Here is a 20,027-nt window from a genome sequence, read left to right as displayed (position 1 = left end):
ATTCATAAGTGGTTTACCGAGTTTCGTTGTGGCCGTACGAGCACAGTTGATGCTGAACGATCTGGACGCCCAAAAGAGGTCACTACACCAGAAAATGTCGAACAAATCCATGATATGATGTTGAATGATCCCAAAGTGAAATTGAGGCATATCATTGGCATATCATATGAGTAGGCATATCATTGGAACGTGTGGGCAATATCGTGCATTCAGTTTTGGGCATGAAGAAGATCTGCGCGCGATGGGTGCCACGTTCGCTCACAGTGAACCAAAAACGAATTCGTGTGACAACTTCCCAGCAGAATTTGGCATTATTTTCGCGTAAGCCGACCGAGTTTTTGCGCCGATTTATAACCATAGATGAAACCTGGATCCACTACTACAGTCCTGAATCAACGCAACAGGCAAAACAGTGGGTTCCACCGGGCCAAAGTGCTCCAACGCGTCCAAAAACGCAATAATGGGTCAGAAAGGTTATGGCCTCCGTATTTTGGGATGCACATGGCATAATATTCGTGGACTATCTTGAAAAAGGTAAAACCATAACCGGGGCATACTATTCATCATTATTGGACTGATTGAAAATCGAAATTGCCGAAAAACGACAGCATTTGAAGAAGAAAAAACCGCTTTATCATCACGACAATGCGCCTGTTCATTCATGCTTAGTTGCACAAGCAAAATTGCATGAAATCGGCTTCGAATTGGTTCCTTAGCCACCGTATTCACCAGAACTGGCCCCCAGCGACTATTACGTGTTCCCTAACCTGAAGAGATGGCTCACCGTTAAGCGTTTTCACTCAAATGAGGAGTTCATAGCTGAAACTGAGGCGTATTTTGGAGACCTTCCGATCGAGTACTTTTCGGACGGTATCAAAAAGTTAGAAAATCGTTGAACTCACTGTATCGACCTAAAAGGAGAGTATGTTGAAAAATAAAACCAACTTTGGCCAAAAAAACGTCTCCGTGTTTCATTTTTCAGGGACTTATCAGACTGCCTAGTACTTTTAAAAAATTGTAAATAAACTTTTTCTGGATATATATTTTAAATGCTATAACATAGTTTAAAATCTTTCGAAAGACCTTAAAATATTTAAAGATCTCTTCAAATCAATAAACTTTGAAAGCTCATTAAAATATTAGAAACCCCTTCAAATCTCGTCAATTAACATGAAATTTGATGCTATTCCTTGAAATTACTTAATCTTTTCAAACTTGTTTGAAATCGTTTGAAATCCTAAAATTCCTGGGTATTTCTTTCATTTCTTCAATCTTTCAAAATATTTCTAATCCTTTGAAATCCCTTGGAATTTTCAAAGTTCTGGAAAATTCTTCGGAATCTTCTAAAATACCCTAAAATCTTTATAATTCTTTGAAATGTCTGGAAATCTATTAAAATTCATTGGGATGTTTTTTTAAACATCCTAAAATCTTTGGAAATACCATGAAATATTAAAAATCTCTTCATACCTTCAAAATTCTTTAACCCTCATACCACAAGGTGAGACAGAGCCTCATTTACCACAAGGTGGGGTGTCTCCACACCCCAGTCGTTTTGCAACACATTACGAATGATTTATGGCATAATATTGTTTCTAAGGTATTTGACAAAATTTTACAATTATTCAGAGGACTTTGTAAATCATTTTCTGCTAAATTATAACGAGAAAATTACATTTCTTAGATTCTTTCAGTTATAGGAAACACAAAGGCTATTTTCACATTCCCTAATGCACATTAAAAATTCATATTATCGCTTCTCAAAACATCTGTAGCATGACTTAGTGGCTCTTATCTATTCCCACGTGCAGAGGACTACTGAAGACCAGGCTATTGACATCCCTACCTCCCTAAGACGCTCTGGGCCTAGCTCATGCACGAAAATAGAGCCTTGGGGTGTCTGAACACCCCACCTTGTGGTTTGAGGGTTAAAGGTCCCAAAAATGTGTTAATAGACTCATCAAAATATTTTATTCAAATAATATTATAGAATTCCTTAAGGCCCCGTGAAGTTATATGTAATCTGATGGTGTCCATTTAAATTCCTTGAAATCCTTAAAATATTTAAAGTGCTATGAAATTCTCTGAGAAAAACTTCAATGAAATACCTTACTCAGAGCCATAAAATAGTCTAAAATAATGAAATTATCGAAAATCTAATATTCCGTTAAAATCCCTTTTAAAAACCCTTGGAATCTTTTAACATACCCTGCAACCTACAAGTTTCTTTAAAATCTTTTTAAAGTCTTGAAATCTATTGAAATTCCTTGAAATTTTACAAATATCCTTGATCATTAAGAATGTTCAAAACCTCTCGAAATACCTTAAAATATTTGAAAGTCTCTTTAAATCTTTAAAATCCTTTGAAATCCTGTAGAGCACAAAAAATAGGCATATTTCGAGATTTTTTTGGCTCAAAAAGAGATCAATCGAAATTTTTTGAAATGGGATTTATAATATTAATAATAAAGTACAGAGAATATTTTTTTCAAATTCGTTCATCACAAAATGGCGGCTGCGCAGCATTTCTTCGTCGGCGCCTTTTTTAAGGTGTCTACGGCCGGAAACATAACGCCCGGAATTTTTGACCTGGATCAAAAAATAAAATTTTTTTAGATTCTATAGAAAAACAGCAAGAGACGTAGGAAGGATTTTTTTCTCGAGATATTGATTTTTCACGACATGGTGCAAGTTTGAAAAAAAGTTTAAGATTTCATCAAAAAAATCGTTACAAAATTGTTTATAAAAAAACTATGCAATATAAAAAAATCCTACGTACGTTGCTAGAGAAAGAAATGTTGAACATATTTTTAAGTTGGAGATCGATCGTTAAGGATTTATTCGAGTTATGTTTCCGGCCAGTTCAAAAAAAGTGATTTCGAGAGTAACGCGTTTAAATTTTTAAATACTCTAAAATCACCGAGGCATACCTCAGAGGCGTTGTAGTAAAATTGAAAATTTGGTCATTTAGACATTTTTCCGCCCTCCATCTTTTGTTATATTATTTTTAAGATCCTAAAACGCCTTCTAAGCAAAGAAAAATTGTCAATTTTTTAAAATTCTACAGAGGCTTAACCCCTTAAATCCTTTGAAATATTTTAAAAAAACTTGGAAATACCTTGGAATCTTTTGAAATATCTTCACTTAACTCTGTATACTTAAAAAATGTTGAATAAATTTACGGGTAGTATTAATTTTAAAATGTGTGAAAAAATTTGGCTTTCATAAATGGTTTTTTACAGAGTGAGGAACAAAATCGAAATACCAATTCTAATTATACCGATTGAAATCTTTATAACATTATTATAATATTTTTTTTGTAAAATTACTAAACTTTAATGTTATGTACTATAATTTTTTATGTATGGATTTAACATAAGGTTGACTTTTTAAAAATTGTGCGCAGCAGTATCGATATCCCCCCCCCCCAACAGATCATAACATTTTCGTGAACCCTCTCCCTCAAAATCTGTTACGTTATTTAAGGATACATCCAAATAAAAATTGATTTTCTCCCCCGTCTCCTCCACCCTTCCATTCATACATCCACATTCTTCCTCGTCCTCCTCTTCTTGCTCGACGTTATCTTCGTCCTCTTTGTCCTCTAAATCTTCTTTATCTTCGTCCTCGTTGTTCTCTTTGTCCTCGCTATCATCTTCGTCCTCTTTCTCCACTCTGTCCTGTTAGTCCTATATATCTTCTTTTTTATTTTGTCCGTTCTACTCTGTCCTCGTTGTTCTCTTTGTCCTCTTTTTCCTCTTCGTCTTCTTCATCCTAAACCTTCTCTTTCTCCTCCTCTGTCTGATCTGACCTACCTAACTCAGCCTCGACTCTTCATATTGAACCATTTAGAAATAATGAGATCTGGGCCAAATCCACCATGAAAGAGACATGAAATCTAACCACACATGGAATCATAGATACATCAACAATTATATAGAGTATTATATACTTACAACCCCACAAGTTTGTTTTACGCTTTCGGCATCTGCATTATGACACAGGTGTTACGCTAACACATCTCCTCTTGATTATCTCCAACCCTTCTCTGTATTCTCTCCTCACTTCACACCCATGCACGCGCACAAATACAGTCACTCGGTCAGAAGCAACCGAACTTAGTTTAATTAAGCCTCAATTACCTAATTAGTCCGCTGGAAAAAGGCGTGCAGTAGTCTGGATTATCCCACGACGTGAGGTAATCAGCTTTCTCCATAAGCGCGCCTCGCATGCTCCCTCACATGCGTCCCAACCAAAATCGCGTCGACGCAAGACAATGGGGAATAAAACGTAGGCTTTCCGCGTGGCGCGTATATACCTATGTGAATCGCAGTGTGTATGCCCAGAGCGTTGTTATCCGACCGTATTTACTTCTTCCGCACCTCCCTCACCATCCTATAGTCGCCTAAGTCGTCTTCATGATCCCGACCATATCTGAATCTGTGCACCAACTACTATTAGGTCTCGCACAGGAAGTCGAGCGCTGCGCAAGATAACTTGCTCCTATATAAGAACAGCGAAGGTCCGGAGGATCACCACATTTCAGCCTCTGTATTCGTTCTCAGTGACCCGGTCCTTCGTCTCAAAAAAATGGATAATATCGTGCCAAAGGTAGATAAACCTTTTAAAAGTACTTCTTCAAATCTATCCCCTTGCAACCAATATCCAACACATAGACATTACTCAACATCCTATACATTAGTTTCTATCAATTGATCGATTGGGTGCAATTTAGGTACTACAGATTTTTAGTGACAGTTCTATTGAAAGTTCTCGAGTGCATTCTAAATAAGAAATAAGCAAAGTGATGTATTTCGATGCTGGAAGTGACTGAAATATATGTATAACAGTGCATTCTCCCGCGTGAAACTCAGAACCGTGAATCAATGGAAAGAGGAAAATAGACCGAAAAGTTTCGAGTGTAAAATTGACAACTGAAAGATATGCAAACTTATTCTGAGTAATGCGAGAATTTTCCTGGGTTTAAATAAATATATATGTAGTTTGTATGATATACCTTTCGCAATTTATAAGAACTAAATTGTAGGGAGGGTGCACCCTAATTTCAAACAATCTCAAATACTGATATTACAAGATTTCCAATTTTTCTGCTTGTACTAAATGTCCGTTGCCTAGAATAAAATACTGAATTAATCAAAGTTGTCTTCTAAAACTTGATTAAACGAATATCTTCATCTAAGAAACTGAAAATTAAAAATTGCTATTTTTTTAAAGTCACGCGTGAAGTATTTTAAACAAATAAGTGTTTTTTTTGTATTTAAAGCCATTTATATTTTCCGAACATAAATAGACAGAAAAAATGATATTTTAAAATTATTTTCTTGGGTATTAATGAATATTTTTTTTATCCGAATAATTTTATTTAATCTAAAACTCAATTTTTTAAAATCATCCACGAAATCGGAACCTATTTCTTATAAAACTGAAACCTGCTCTACTTGTACACTAATACATTATTTAGTTTTTCAGAAGTAACTTATTTATCTATATTTTACATGGATCTCGAGTAGCGACTAAAAAGCGACGTAATGTACGAATGAAACAATATTTTCTTAATCTAAGAAAAATGTTATCGTCTCAATAAAATGCAATTGAATGAAAAAGTTTGATTTTTTCAATCCAGTACATTTCCTTGAGACACGGGAAATTTTCTTCGATCATAGAAACATTTTATCGTTCGTATTCATACTGATAGTATATTTATTTGATGCTAATCTTGTTCATTGTATTTTAACACAAACTTCAGAAACAAATAAACTAGTTTTTGTCTAGAAGTAGTTGTAGAAAAAATAGAATTGATTTTATTAAAGTCATAGTAAATCATTATTAACAACCGCACGTGAAAGCAGATAATAGAGCATCCTATTGTTAAATTCGATAATATTTAAAATTCAAATTTTATTTAAAAGTAGTAGTTCTAGCCTCAGCAAGAGAAACTGAGGATTACAAAATAAAAAATGTTTCTTTCTTAAGTTTACACTGTTTAATTGAAATTCCCTTCTTGAAATGTCCGATCACTAAAAGTTAAGCAGTGCTTAAATCGGTTGTACTCGGATGGGATTCGTAGCATTTCACTCTCTACCTATGGGTCTATAAAATGTTACACGAGCTTAAGTTTGGTGTATTGTAACTTTGTCCCTATTTTAGTTTTTTATTTTCTATGAGGATTTAGAAGAACTAACTTTAAGATACTAGAGTACAATAATATATAAATTTCTTGTGGACAAACATGCTCAAAACAATAGATATCGAATAGCTCCTAAGTTATGACTTATTTTAGCAATTAGTTTTTTCAATTTTTATTTAATCGTAATTTTCAAATTTTTTACATAAAAAATACCATCATTTATTCTCTTTATTTGTCAAATAATTGTTATAAGCATTAGTTATTGGATAAAGAAACATGAACAAATATCTATTAAATATTAATGAAAATTCACATATTTGATATTCAAATATACAATAAAATTTTAGACCTGCCGCAAAAATGAACAACGCGGCGCACGCGGGGGAAACCAATTCATACGAGTGACTATATTTTTCATAATTTATTATCTCTTTCCCTGAATTGTAAATTTAAATAACAACGATTGTTTTATTTTTCACAAATGCTAAGTTTCATATTAAATCTTAATTTGGTGCTGTTTCGTTTGTCACAACGAACAAAAAGTGCAAATTTGTCCAATGGATCATATGTTCTAGCACCAGAACAAGATTTATGCAAATTTTCACATTAATACAATATGTTTTTCGTCCAGCCGATTGTTTTTTGTAAAAACTTTAGTTTCTGTTGGGAAAGTGGTTCATGGTATTTTATTACAAACCAAAGCAAAGATTGTTTCCCTTGATAATCACTTGGTTTAAGAGATAAGAAATACCTTCGACAACGTTCAAAATATAGAAAATAATATATCAAATTATGAGATCTATTGTAATTTTTTTTACTCATACATAAGGTTAGGAAAAAATCTCGTTATTTTCCAAGTAAAAATTGTATGTAAAGGTTTCCGTCCAAGCTTTTTTCTTTTTATAAGTGAGCGACACAGCCCCACATTGAGGGCTAAAGTCGCTCACACACTTCAAAGGATGATAAATAGTTGTTTATGCTTAGCTCCATCATACGATAATTTCTGAGGGATTTTTAATTGTCATTCAGGTGTTGTGAATTAAAACGAGAATGGTGAGAAATCAGCTCTATTGGCCGTGTGATAAGCAATGCTTTTAATAATACTGACATCTCAAGATCTAATTAAACAGTCAGCCCTCAAAGTCCACTCCGTTCACGCGAGGTCAGGGGATAAGTGCATTAAATTTCGGGGGAGAGTGTTGGTGCGTTCCTGTGAATACTCAATGGATCTTTCGAACGACGCGACGGTTGAATGAGACACGACTCGCATATTTTATAATCCCAATTCGCTCAAGTGAATTCGAGCGGTTGTGGAAATCGTCCTTCTAGGGTTTAGCCAATATCCGATGGGTCAGAATGGGTTATTTTGACGACGTCCAAACCTCCCTTGAAAACCAAACCTAACTTCAAAACCAAATCTCCCTTCAGAACCACTTATTCCTCATAATTACTCTTTATAATGAGAGGCTTTTGTACTCTTCAAACTTCTTTCCAAAAGGCTTTTATTATCCTTTTTTCGCTTTCGATCAAAATTCTGAGAGTAAAAGAACGTTCGATTGATTAAAGATTGTGGTGCTGTACTTAAGTCTCAAGTGATTCTTATTCCCGTATTTTTATTTTTCATTCCATTCGGTCTCTTTTTTAATCTGAAAAAACCTAAGAGCTATTGCCTGGAAGATTTTCTATGCTGTCTCAAGTGATTCTATCGTTAAATTTGACTTAGCTAAAGTTACTAATTGAAAAACGAAAAGTCAGTTACCGTTTGCTTCAGCCATGCTAACTAATTTTTAATGAAAAATCGCTAACTCTTAGTCAACTTACATCAAATGATAAGTTAAAATAGTTTATGTTATATGCTATTTTATTGAATATTTAGCGAAATTATTTCCACTCAGGATTCATAGTACAGACAAATAAGCCGAAAAAAGTCATTTGCTGGAATAAATAAGAGACACGGCGAGTTTTATCTTAAAATGTTTGGCGTTACGTCCTTTAAAGCCCTTAAAAGTTCTAGGGTGATTTCTTAATCCATTGTATGTTATTAATGAAAAACATGAAATTGCAACGTTTTCTCAAAACTCTTTTGCTTGGATTGCTACTTTCAAGTGAGAAATACGTAAAATGTGTATGAAACTCTGTTTTTAGAGTAATAATGAAGCTTTAAATTGAGTTCTTACGAATGTCTTACGACAAACAGTTTACCAGATATCAATTTGTTAATTAACATTGTGCGTTTTCCGGCAAAGAAATTTTTCAAAGTAATAAAAAACATTTTTTATTGCTTAATTTATAAATGACAGAGGTGGAGGAATTTTTTTAAAAACATTCATATTTGTAGGAGAAAAATCTCTTGAGTTCAATTTCTCTGAAATATCTAGCTCTAGCAGATTGTGCATCTTCAGAAAAAAGTATTTTTAAGATGTCATCAACATTCTTCACATTATTCATTAAAGATTATCATAAACAATAATTTTTCCCATATTTACAGCTACCAGCGAAATAATGTGAAATTTATTTAAAAATTCATTTAAATATTAGTTTTTTGATAATAATATATTTCAGGTAGGATTTTGTAAAAATAATTATTAAAATCTACGTTGCGAAATGGTTATATACATTTTTTCAGATTTTTCGTGTATCTATAAATATAGAAAAAATTATTGCTTACAATGATTTATTTTAAACAGTATGAAATTATTTTTGATATTTTAAACATTTTTTTCTGAAGAGGCATAATTCTGTTCAATATTTCAGCGGAATGGAACTCAACAGACTTTTTTTACAAAATATTAAAGTTTAAAAAAATGTTTCCCTATCCCTCTGTCATTTTTGGATTCTGAAGTCCAAGAAAGAAATTTTTTCCAGTAGTTTCAACCATCCAATTTAAGAATTCAATAGCAAAAATTCGATCGCGTTATTTTTTGCAACAATGAAAATTACTCATCCTTTTGTCTTTACAGATAAACGTACAATGTTAATTAACAAATTTGTACTATTTAACATCGAGCATTCGCTAAGAACTCATTTAAATCCTATTTTATACTTAAAAACAAAGTCTTATACCATTTTTGCCTACATTTAAATCTCAACTAACAATCTAAGCGGACATGCTGAGAAAATGCATAAAAATCTCCGTGTATCTAAAAATTTGTATTTTTCCAACAGTAGTAAGCTCTCCAAAGTTTAGTTCGATCGGCTAATATCTTCTGTTCTGTATATTGATTTTAAAATTGAAATTTTTGAAAATTGAAAAAAAAGTTTATTGAGCGAAAACTATGTTAAATTATTTTCAGGTACATTTTTTGGCAGTGAATAATAATATAAAATTATATATCAGAATTTGTTTTTAACTTAAAACTTTTTTATCTGTAAAAAAATCTGCCCGCTATGCGGGCACATTCCCATCGCGCGCTTCGTTCGCCAGTTTGAGCGCGCCTAAGGCGCGCGACTGTTGGTTCTCGCGCTTCGGGCTCGATGTTGTATTCTTCTCGCGCTCCGCGCTTGATTATGTATTTACCTCATGCTACGCGCTCGGTCTTTATATTTTCGCACATTCATGCGCAAGCATTTTAAAATTAAGGCTCAAAACATCCACCACTGTAATTTTGTGATTGTGAATTCTCTTGCGTTAAAAAAGTTTAGCTCAAGAGTTTGAGCGCACCTACGGCACGCGACCGACAACTGCAATTTTGTGATTTTGAACTCTCTTTTGTTAAAGCTCTTTTGGCTTTAACGAACACATTCTCATCATGTATCTCGTGCTTCGCACTCGATTTTGTCCAACCTGTCAACTTTTCTACATTATACACAACACTTTTATATCAATTATAATACATTTTTTATGTAACTCAGCCGGGGATAACTTATTAAAAAATTGCAAAATAAAACGAAAATTGTATTTATCATGATTATTTTTTTATTTGCTTCTTAATTTGCTTTAAATTGTATTCTAAGCTGCTCAGAAACATGTATCATTTCTATAAAGTTATATCATTACAATTCATAATATGCATAAAAATTGAATCATACTAATTCTTATTTCCTTGTTTTTACGATTTTTTTATTTTTAATGTTGTTTTTTACGATTAAATAAAAACTACTGCGCACCTACATAGGGCCTAATACAGGAACCTATATAGGGTCCTATATAGAAGCCTATGTGCTCTTTCGTTTTTTCCGTGCTTTTTCCAAAAAGTTAATTTTTTAATTTTTAATCTTATGTTTTACGATTAAAAGAAAATCTACTCGTCCTATCGAAAAATAATTAATAATAAATTTATAGATTTTTTTAGGCGAACAACTTTTGTCTGTTATTTTAAGTTAATACCTTGTGTCGTTTTTTCAAACAAATTTAATATTTTTATTTAACATGTTATTTTTTACGACTAAAGCAAAAAATAACTGTCCTATCAAAAATTATAGCTCTTTTTTGGATGAACAAGTTTTGTCTCATTTTTTCTCGTTGCTTATATCGATAATTGATTCATTCTTAATTTGTAGTTCTATCCAGGGCGCGCAATTTGAGCTTCATCATTTTTTTCGTATCTTGCATAGTTTGAACAAAAAATGGAATTTTTGTACGATCAAATTTGGAGTGTTGAACTTCTCGCTCAAATTAAAAAAGTTGATATTATAGTCCTGTCGGGCTTTCAAAAAACAAAGTTTTTCTTCTCTTGACTTTTTTTCGTATCATGCGTTTTTTGGCTTAAAATGTTCATTTTAGTTCGTCTTTTCGGATTTTGAAAATACTCTAACTCTGATAATTTTCTTGTTATAGAAAAAAGTTTCGGGGATAAATTGTTTGAGTTTCTGAGTACTATGAACAATCGTGCATAGAATTTTTAAATCTTGAAAAAATGTGGTTTCAAACATTTTTGATACGATCAAATTTGGAATTTTCAACTTTTCAACCAAATTAAAAAAATTGTTATCATAATCTTGTAGGGCTTTCGAAAAGCAAAGATTTTCTTCTCCTGACTTTTTTTCATGACATGCGTTGTTTGGCCTAAAATGGAAATTTTAGTTTGCTTTTTTGGATTTTTAAAATGCTCTAAATCTGCTAATTTTCTTTTTGTAAAAAAAGTGGTCTCAAAAATATTCAAAATGTGCCCACTTTTTGAATTTGTATCCAAAATGGCTGGCTAACGAACTTGACCTTTAGTTTATGACACTACACGAGTGTACCAAAGGGCAATCTAATAGATTAATTTTTTCAAAAGTTATCGTATTCACAGACAAACATACAGTAAGACATTTAGACATAAAGACTTACAGGCAAACACATTCGTAAAAACCTGTTTTTCGCATTCAGGGGGTCTCAAAACGTGGACATTTGACAAAAACTGGGGGGGGGGGTCAAATTTTACACAAATCTAATACCTTCTCTGATGAGAATGTAAAAAGAAAGTTTTTTTGGAGTGAGTTAACTGCAAATTTGTATGAAAGAATTTAACGTGTACTTGAAATTTCTTTGGCTTCGATCAAAAAACATCTTATTTTTTTGTTATTAGGAAAAGAAATTCTTCATTTTGAAAATTTTGTATATGGCCTTTTTTCAGCAAATTGTTAGATCGTGCACACATTGAAAAAGGTAATATTCAAATATAATAAAATTCCTTTTTTACGAATTTAAAATTATTGAACAATTGAACCCTTCTTGAAATAAGTCAAATTAAAAGGATTGTTCTACAAATTTTTTATTATTTTGTTAGAAAATGTTATTTCATACTAAAAAAATTATTTAAAAAGTGTTGTAGAGAAATTGGATGATTGAAAAGCTGTGATATTTGTGGATATTTTTGTATAGCAGAAAATGAGATTTTGTCATTAAGGCTATTAAAACGTTTTTGCACTCGAATTTTGTTTATTTTTAATTCTTTTTTTTAAGATTTAGAGGTTTTAAATATTTATTGAAACAAGTATCCTACATTTTTCGAAATAACTAAAATTCTTCTATACTTTTGCAAGGAATATATGTTTATTTAACAATAACAAAACAAATCTGCAGAATGTAGACTTACTATATCATAAAATTATTTTGCACAATTTTGTTTGAATTTTCTGTTGGATCTGATACTAAAAAAACTAATCTAAGAAAACGAATTTTTTAAAGTTAAACAAAATTTGAAGAAAAAAAATCTTATATTAAAGTTTTTTGGAGACTATAAGTTTGTCTTTGTAATATTATTTACAAATCAGTGGGAAAATTCAAGAAAAAAAATAATAAACAAAATTTTAAGTAACTAAAGTAATATGGGGCAAAATATTACTATTTTGTCCAAAATTATGGATTTTTGTTAAGAATGTTTTTCAACATAATATTTCCAGTTTCCAACTTTTTACATCTATCATATTTTGTCGGATAGTATTATTTTCATAAAATTCTAAAATAATAACACAGTAAGCCCAGAAATAAATTATATCTTTAAATTGGATAAAAACTCTGCTGCACGTTTATCTTCCGAAAGATAAAATTTATTTTACATAAATATGTATTTAACATATGCGATACGTTAAACGGCTGCTTCTAGTTTCAAAAACAAAACAAAAACAATCACTATAAACTAAACAAATTCACCCTATACATTCTGTAAGCCTAGGCAAATAATTTTATGGTTTAAATCATTTGAATAATGTGAGACAATTTAAAAAATAAATACCGCGAGGATTTTCGAATGTATAGAGGACATTTTTTCGGTGAACCTAGACGCAGCCGTTTGACATATCATATATGTCAAATCAATATTTGCGAAAGATAAATCTTATCTTTGTTCAGATAAATCTTATCTTTCGTCGTATAAATTTTATCTTTCGTCACATAAATTTTATCTTCCGACAGATAAATGTGCTGCAGCGACTTTATCTAATTTAAAGATAAAATTTAGTCCTGGGGTTTACTGTGAAATGACAAAATAATTAGGTTATTCAATGACTTGCATGATCTGAACATTTGATTAATAATTTATTGAAAATTGCTCTATATTTATTATCGTGTAAAACGTTTCCTCTCATGCTACTGATTTCTTAAGTTATATATTCATCGAAAGGGTGTCATGATTAATAATTGTAGTCCGTGTACTGGAGTGCATTTCCGCAAAATGGAAGCATTTGAAATTGGAATTAAAGCAACCAGTTACAATCGAATGCAACTAGCGGGCTGCATAAAGTAATTCAGCATCAATCTGTTTGACCGTTTAGTGTGCGTTAGCAACCTTCAATAGCACTTTTACATTGGAATCCTATTACTCACAGACAAGCGTGAGGCTATTGTTTAACCACGCAAAACATTGTGAACGAAGCGACAATTTATTCTTTAATTAAACTGACATCACCTTTTCGTATATATTCTGCAATCTGCATCACAAAATCTACATCAAGTTGTCCCAAATTTGTATCACCCTCCCCCCCTCTCGCTTTAAACTATGTTTTATACATATTCTCATTAAGTTTACTATTGAGGAAATATTTTGCATGTAGAAAGATCAAACTGAAAACAATATGAATTGTAAATTTTTTCATATTTATGCAGATCCTGTCAGCGTTAGTGGTAAATGCATGCTTAGTTTGGTGTGAGCCACCCTTGAGTAACCAATACGGAGTGCCTGGAAATTTTGCTGGAAGCAATAACCAAGGAAATCACGGCGGCGCAACGAATAGTTATGGTGCCCCTATTGGAGACGACCACGATGAGAATCAAGATTACATAGACAGTCAGGTAACTACAGTAATTACACTGAACGTATATCAAAATTGCAGTCTGTCATGAATTGTAATCTATCGAGAACAATTACTTGATGTCGAAATACCAGAAATACAATTTCTTAAGCGTATCAAAATTAAATTTGAAAGATCATTGGGAGCAATCATATTTTTGTCCTCCCGCGCTTTTTTAAAGAGGATGAAATTTCTACCAAAAGCGATGAATCTTTCAACCAAAAAGACGAATTTTTAATAAAAGAGGTATGCTTTTAACCAAAGAGATGAATTTTCAACTAATATAAAAAATATTTCAACAAGAAAATGAATTTTTAAGAAATTGTTTACAGTTTTAACCATATTGTTAAATTTGTAATTGGGGAAGATAAATTACAATCTATAAATTTTTAACTGAAATGAGTAATATTCAACGAAAAATAAATATTTAAGAACTTTAAGAACGTAGTTGAGCTTTTAATCATGTAATTTAATTTTCAACTAAAAAGGATGATTGCTCGACAAAAAATGTAATAGTTGATATTTGAAAGAAGAAAAATTATAATTTTAAAAGAAAATAATAGAATTCGTGAAAAATACGATCTTTCCGCAAAATAGTTGAGCATTCTACATAAAAAAAAAAAATTATTTAAGAAGGAAACAAAAAAATATGTTCCGCAAAAAATATAATAGTTGACTTTCTATCCAAAAATATAATAAATTTCTTAACTAGGTTCTCTTAATAATTCAGTTAGCAGTTAAGTGGAAAATAAATGGGCCATTTGTTTTATTTTTAATACTTGTAAAACATATAATGAGAAACGTAAAACGTTGTGTCAGAGAAATATATTTGAGCAGTTGCAAACTGCGTATTGTAAACAATTGTAATCTTTTAATAATTTTGTTAATCTCATAAATAATTATTTTTTAATGACGGTTGTCTGTAATATAATCTTTTTTATTTGTCATTAAGATTTCTTGCATTTTAGAGCATTCACATTATTTCTTTCTATCTTACTTAAAAAAATACATTAAACAATTCAGGATTCGGTATTAGAAAAACATGTATGAGAATTAGGAATAAAAATGTTTCTATTGAGAAGCATACATTTGTAATAAAGACAAATATGAGAATTTTGCAATTCAATTGGCTATCTATTGTTTAATCTGTGATCTTATTGAATTTGTGTCTGATATACTCTTATTAATAGAAAGCGCTGAAGTGTTGAATGAACTTTTTCAAATTTAGCTAAATAAAATTTGAGAAACATAAATGAATAAAAAATTTGATAAAGAAATGACGCTTCTGTTAGAAGGCACTTTCATTCTATAGTTATGAGATAACCATATGATATAAAACTGTTTTTAGTAATAAATGAAATTCCCTTTGATTTCCCTTTTTTTAAAGTCGCCGTTTTTACCTAAAATTGAAATACTGAACGGATGTGATTCTGTTATCATGAAAATATACTTGGAGAAATAATATGTGGGCATCTGCATTTAAGAAACCCTTATGGTCCCTTCTAATTTAGGAGATATTCCCGTTTCTCTAAGATAGGATCAAAATTATTATTTTTGGGTTTGAGTAAGATTTGATACTGGGACCGGTACTAAATAAAGTATGAGTATACTTATATCCAGATAGTATCCGGAAGTAGGTATATTTTATGTTCGAAGAAAAATTAAAATGTGGGTGCTTATGGATTTCGCCAAGTTTAAATGGGTTTTTCGAAGTTCCAACTTTAAAAACGCCCTGGTCATAAGAGCCCTTTTATTGCGAACGCCCAAATCTGTTTTCACAGGGAAAACCATTTGTAATCTATACCCCACTTAAAAATTAGCCAGTCCGTTTTTTTATATCTTCTTTAAGTAAGCATCTCAATTACCTATTACAATCATACATTCACAGTTTTAAATCTTATAATTTACAGAAATAAGTTTACAGAAATAGGTGCCCATTGATTCATATAATAGTTCAAAGAATACCAGAATTATTTTAAAAACTTATGTATATTTATAAAGAATTTTTATCTTTTCTCTTAAAAATCATATTAAAGATAAAATCAGATGAAAAGGTTAAATTATAGAAGGTCTTAAATAGAGTGCTGTCGCCACGCAGCAACTAACCGCAACGCTAATTGGCACGTGGTTCTAATACTTTATAAAAATGATATACTGTACGAGTGTGTGAAAAATTTTACCTTATTATTATTATATTTTGCTTATAGTTAAAAAATAATTGACATATTTCGTAAGTGAAATATTAAAAATAGTAAATTGTAGGAATACTTTAATTAATGATACAATAAAAATTATTCGAATCCCATTTTATCTCAGTAAAAAAGGTTTTGTTTAAAGTGAAAGTCAAAGGGGTCTCAAATTTTTCTTAAGAGCATTTTTTTCACTATTCACCCTGATAGAAAGATTTGTATAAAATCGCCAAATTACAGGAATTTACACGTTTTGCAGCAAAAAGTTGTTCCTTTCAGACCTATACATTCAGAATATTGCAAGAAGGTAGTTTTTAAATTAAGATTTGCAAATGAAAAATCGTCAGTATCTATTTAATTGTGTTTTTGATTAAATTTCGTACATTATTGTACAAGTTTATTGAAAAAATTACACTTTTAGAAATGCTGTACTTCTCTGAAAATTGTTTCTATACCAGGGACACCAGAATGCCCGGAACTTTTTCTTGTACATGCAAGCAGATAAGGCTAATTATTATCTTTTTCACATAAACCGCAACTAATTATAATCGAAGCTATTAAGATATCCATAACCATAAAAATTATATAAAATTGCACTATGAAGATAGTGAACAAAGCCTTAATTATAAAGGCAAAGATCAATACAAGCAAAATTGCTCCACCTTCCTTTTCAGTCTGTAATGAGGTTTAGTCGACATACACTTCATACTGTTGAGAACTTGCATGAGCGTTGAGCTATAGTCGGTTTCCGAATCTATCTGCAACTACTCAATGAGAATGATGAGCTCGCTAATAAACCTTCAACTAATAGGAAACTCGACTGACGTAACCGCGTAAACAGCTCTCAACTCTGTTTTTCCCCGGCCACGTCTTTTAATCAGTGACGAAAGGTTGCAATAAAGTGTCCTGTGAGATACTTTCTCCTTGGACGAGATGACATGGAGTGTAAATTTCAGTTGATTATTTCACGAAGATTGTTGCTCACAATATAAGTGATAAATCCTTTATCTGAATAATTTACTTTTTATTGAAAAACAGGACAGTAATGCATTGCAGTGTTGGGGAATAGCACAATATTTTTTTAGCTTTAAATGCTGACTAAATTAAAACTTTTTAATTCTCTCAATTGCTACATCTTCTTTGAAATAACAGATTCTCTGGAAACATGTAAATGAAATAGATTTACTGCATTCATGAAATGAAATATTCAATCGACAATTGAATGTCTGTAATTGCACTGAACCGTAGATACGCTATACAAATAGTATACTGTTCTATTACAGAGGACTTTTTGGAAAGTCTATGGAGCAGTCTATTGCAGGTAATTGCCTACTCGAAATTCAAAGAACATGTTTTTGAATAGTTTTGAATGACAATTATGTTGAAATATCACGAATAAATGATTTTACCTTAAAATAGCCAAATTGTGCTGATTTTTTCATATTTCTTGAGCATTTCATTTTTCTTTTAATTTGTAATCGGTCAATTGTAAGTAGTTCAAGTAAACTCTAAATCGACGGTTTCTATATTTTAGAACTTTCTTTTCTGCTTATAATGCTACATGCAAAAGAGATACTTCCAAAGTGCGCAGAAAGTTTAGTTATGAAGAAGTGGTTACTGAAGTATTATTCACATAAATTTCAATTTTTCGAGGTTTTTGTCACCCAAAAAATACTTGGCTCGAATGTTTATAAGATTTCTTTTAGTTGATTTTACTTCTGCTTTTAATGTTTGGAATTTAAATCAATTCAACATAGTAATTTCAACATTTACAATTCATTTCAATTGACATTGTTTTGCCGGGGCTTTTTTCAGAAATTTAGAGAAAATATTTTATTTTATTTTTCTGTCAATGCAATTTCAATTAAGAATCTTAAAATTTATTTTTTTTTAAATTTTATCTTTAAAAACAATCCCAGATTTTTATCAAAATAGTAATATTTCTCCTTAATATTCGTTCTGAAAATATCTGAAAATTTTTTTATTTATTCGATTTTGAAAGTTATATTATTTATTTTTAAATAATACTTGACAAATTTCGATTTCAGAACCTATAATAATTGTACTGATAACCTTTCACTTGGCTAAGTTTCTTAATTTAAAGATGTTTTTGGTGAGATTTAATTTGTTTTGTCATAAACATTTTTATAAAATAAAATGGCTATTTCGGGAAAGAAAAATATTTAATACTCAACACAATATAATGCACATTCTCTTGCCATTTTTTTTGTCAATTCCTCTCATACATCTATCCCATATATGTACAATCTTGCTTGCATTTTTCTTCTTTCCATTCACAGATTCCGAACTTTCTGTTTTGCATTGTAAATATTTTAAAAATTGTTTTTATAGAAGATTTGGTTTTTCTATTCAAATTTATTTCTTTTTTAATGATAATGAACTATTCCAGTTTGGGTTAAATATTGACATTTTTAATGGAGAAGCTTAACTATTTGGTTGAAAATTCGTATTTTTGTAGAAAATGAATCTTAATAGTTGAAAATTTAACTATTTGCTTCAAAACGTTTGGAGATAAATTTGGCAGACATGGCCGCCTTAAAGCATCTTTAAGAAATTGTTTAGAGGCTTTAAGCATTAATGTTACGTAAAAAGTGAGATTTTAGATAAATATCCATTAAATAACAATTTTATAGCTAATACAAAGGGAAAAGCTGGCATTTGTTATTTGATTCCTTTAGGAATAGATAGATATGAGAGTTTAATTATACCCTCAAAAGTTTTGTAAGAATTGCCAAAATTAATCTAAGACATTTGGTATATAAGATAGGGAAAAAATATGTAACAGGGATGAGATAAGGATATTATAATCTGGACACCAAAAAAAATATTTAAAAAAAACGTCTTTAATAATGCTCTTAATGTCTTCTCCATCACTAAAAGTTGATGAAATAGGAATATACATTAATAGTTGGAAGAGAGAATAATTAATATGTTATATGAAATTATTTTTTTATATTCAAACCTAAAAAATACAAATTAACTGTGCAATATCTGTCACTCCTGGTTTAAGTGAAGCGTGCAGTGGGAAAATTTTTTATTTATGCGATCAGAGTGAGTTATTTATTAATATTAGCCATTAACCAATTTCCTAATATAAAAAGTATAAAGTGTTCATCTCAGTAAAAGCTTGGGGGTATATTTTGTTTCAGGTAAAATTATAACGGTGTTTACTGTACCTTGATAGTGATACAGATATCTCTCAAACTTGGGCTACGACATGCCGAGTGCGTGGGGTACAAAATACCGACTAGGTAGGGTAAGAAAAGTCAGTTTTATTAGTTTACTCCAGAGGTTAACTCGGGACTCAGGTCAACTTGATTTAATGAAAAAGATTTAGTTAATATTTAAAATTTATGAGTTTACAAAATAAGACAACCTCAATACACGTTACACAGTATTGTTGCACACATTAACTCTTTAAATTAATTAATCGCAACTGTGATTTCTTCATGGCCTACGCGACGAGCTAGCCAAGCTACCTTCTCTTTTATCTGGATCTTTGCATTATCTGGAAAATCGTAGGTATGAAAGTAAGTCGTCAGCTTCGCTTAATTTCACAAAGTGCGAACGAAGCACCTTCTAAAACGTACGATCAGCAAAGCTGTCAAAATAATAAAGAATGAATTTAGACATGACTATTACAAGTCTTAAAAAGTATTTTAAGAAGTCAAGAGCAAGATGATTACGCGTCGAATGACGTTTTTCATTTTGTACATCCCGAAGCAGACACTTCGTACCACAAGTGACCGGCACTTCGTACCCCAAATGATCGAGTCTCTGTACCCTACAGGACTGTATAGCATTCACACCCCAAGGGGGGTATTTTTTCTTGCAGGTGTATCGTGCACTGAAATCGGTGTTTCACTCACACTTTCTTTCTTTTTGTGATAATATTATGATTAGCTATTTTATCAAATTTTAGTGATCAAGAGAAGATTAAAATTTTTCAATCTCAT

The 20,027-nt window shown here is 31.1% G+C and overlaps 1 protein-coding gene across 1 annotated transcript in view; it reads left to right on the top strand.

The window, feature by feature from the left end:
- Positions 1-4,370: 4,370 nt before the first annotated feature.
- The window catches only part of LOC117171544 (pro-resilin-like), a 37,869-nt gene continuing 22,212 nt past the window's right edge, over positions 4,371-20,027 (top strand). The window contains exons 1-2 of the mRNA XM_033358950.1: positions 4,371-4,611; positions 13,677-13,862. Coding sequence (XP_033214841.1) covers positions 4,591-4,611; positions 13,677-13,862 — 207 coding nt within the window. The 5' untranslated portion in view covers positions 4,371-4,590. The remainder of the gene's footprint in view (positions 4,612-13,676; positions 13,863-20,027) is intronic.

Source organism: Belonocnema kinseyi, chromosome 4 (genome assembly GCF_010883055.1).
Source record: "Belonocnema kinseyi isolate 2016_QV_RU_SX_M_011 chromosome 4, B_treatae_v1, whole genome shotgun sequence".
Lineage (NCBI taxonomy): Eukaryota > Metazoa > Arthropoda > Insecta > Hymenoptera > Cynipidae > Belonocnema > Belonocnema kinseyi.
The sequence above is the reverse complement of the archived record's forward strand: the minus strand, read 5'-3'. Positions and strand labels throughout refer to the sequence as shown.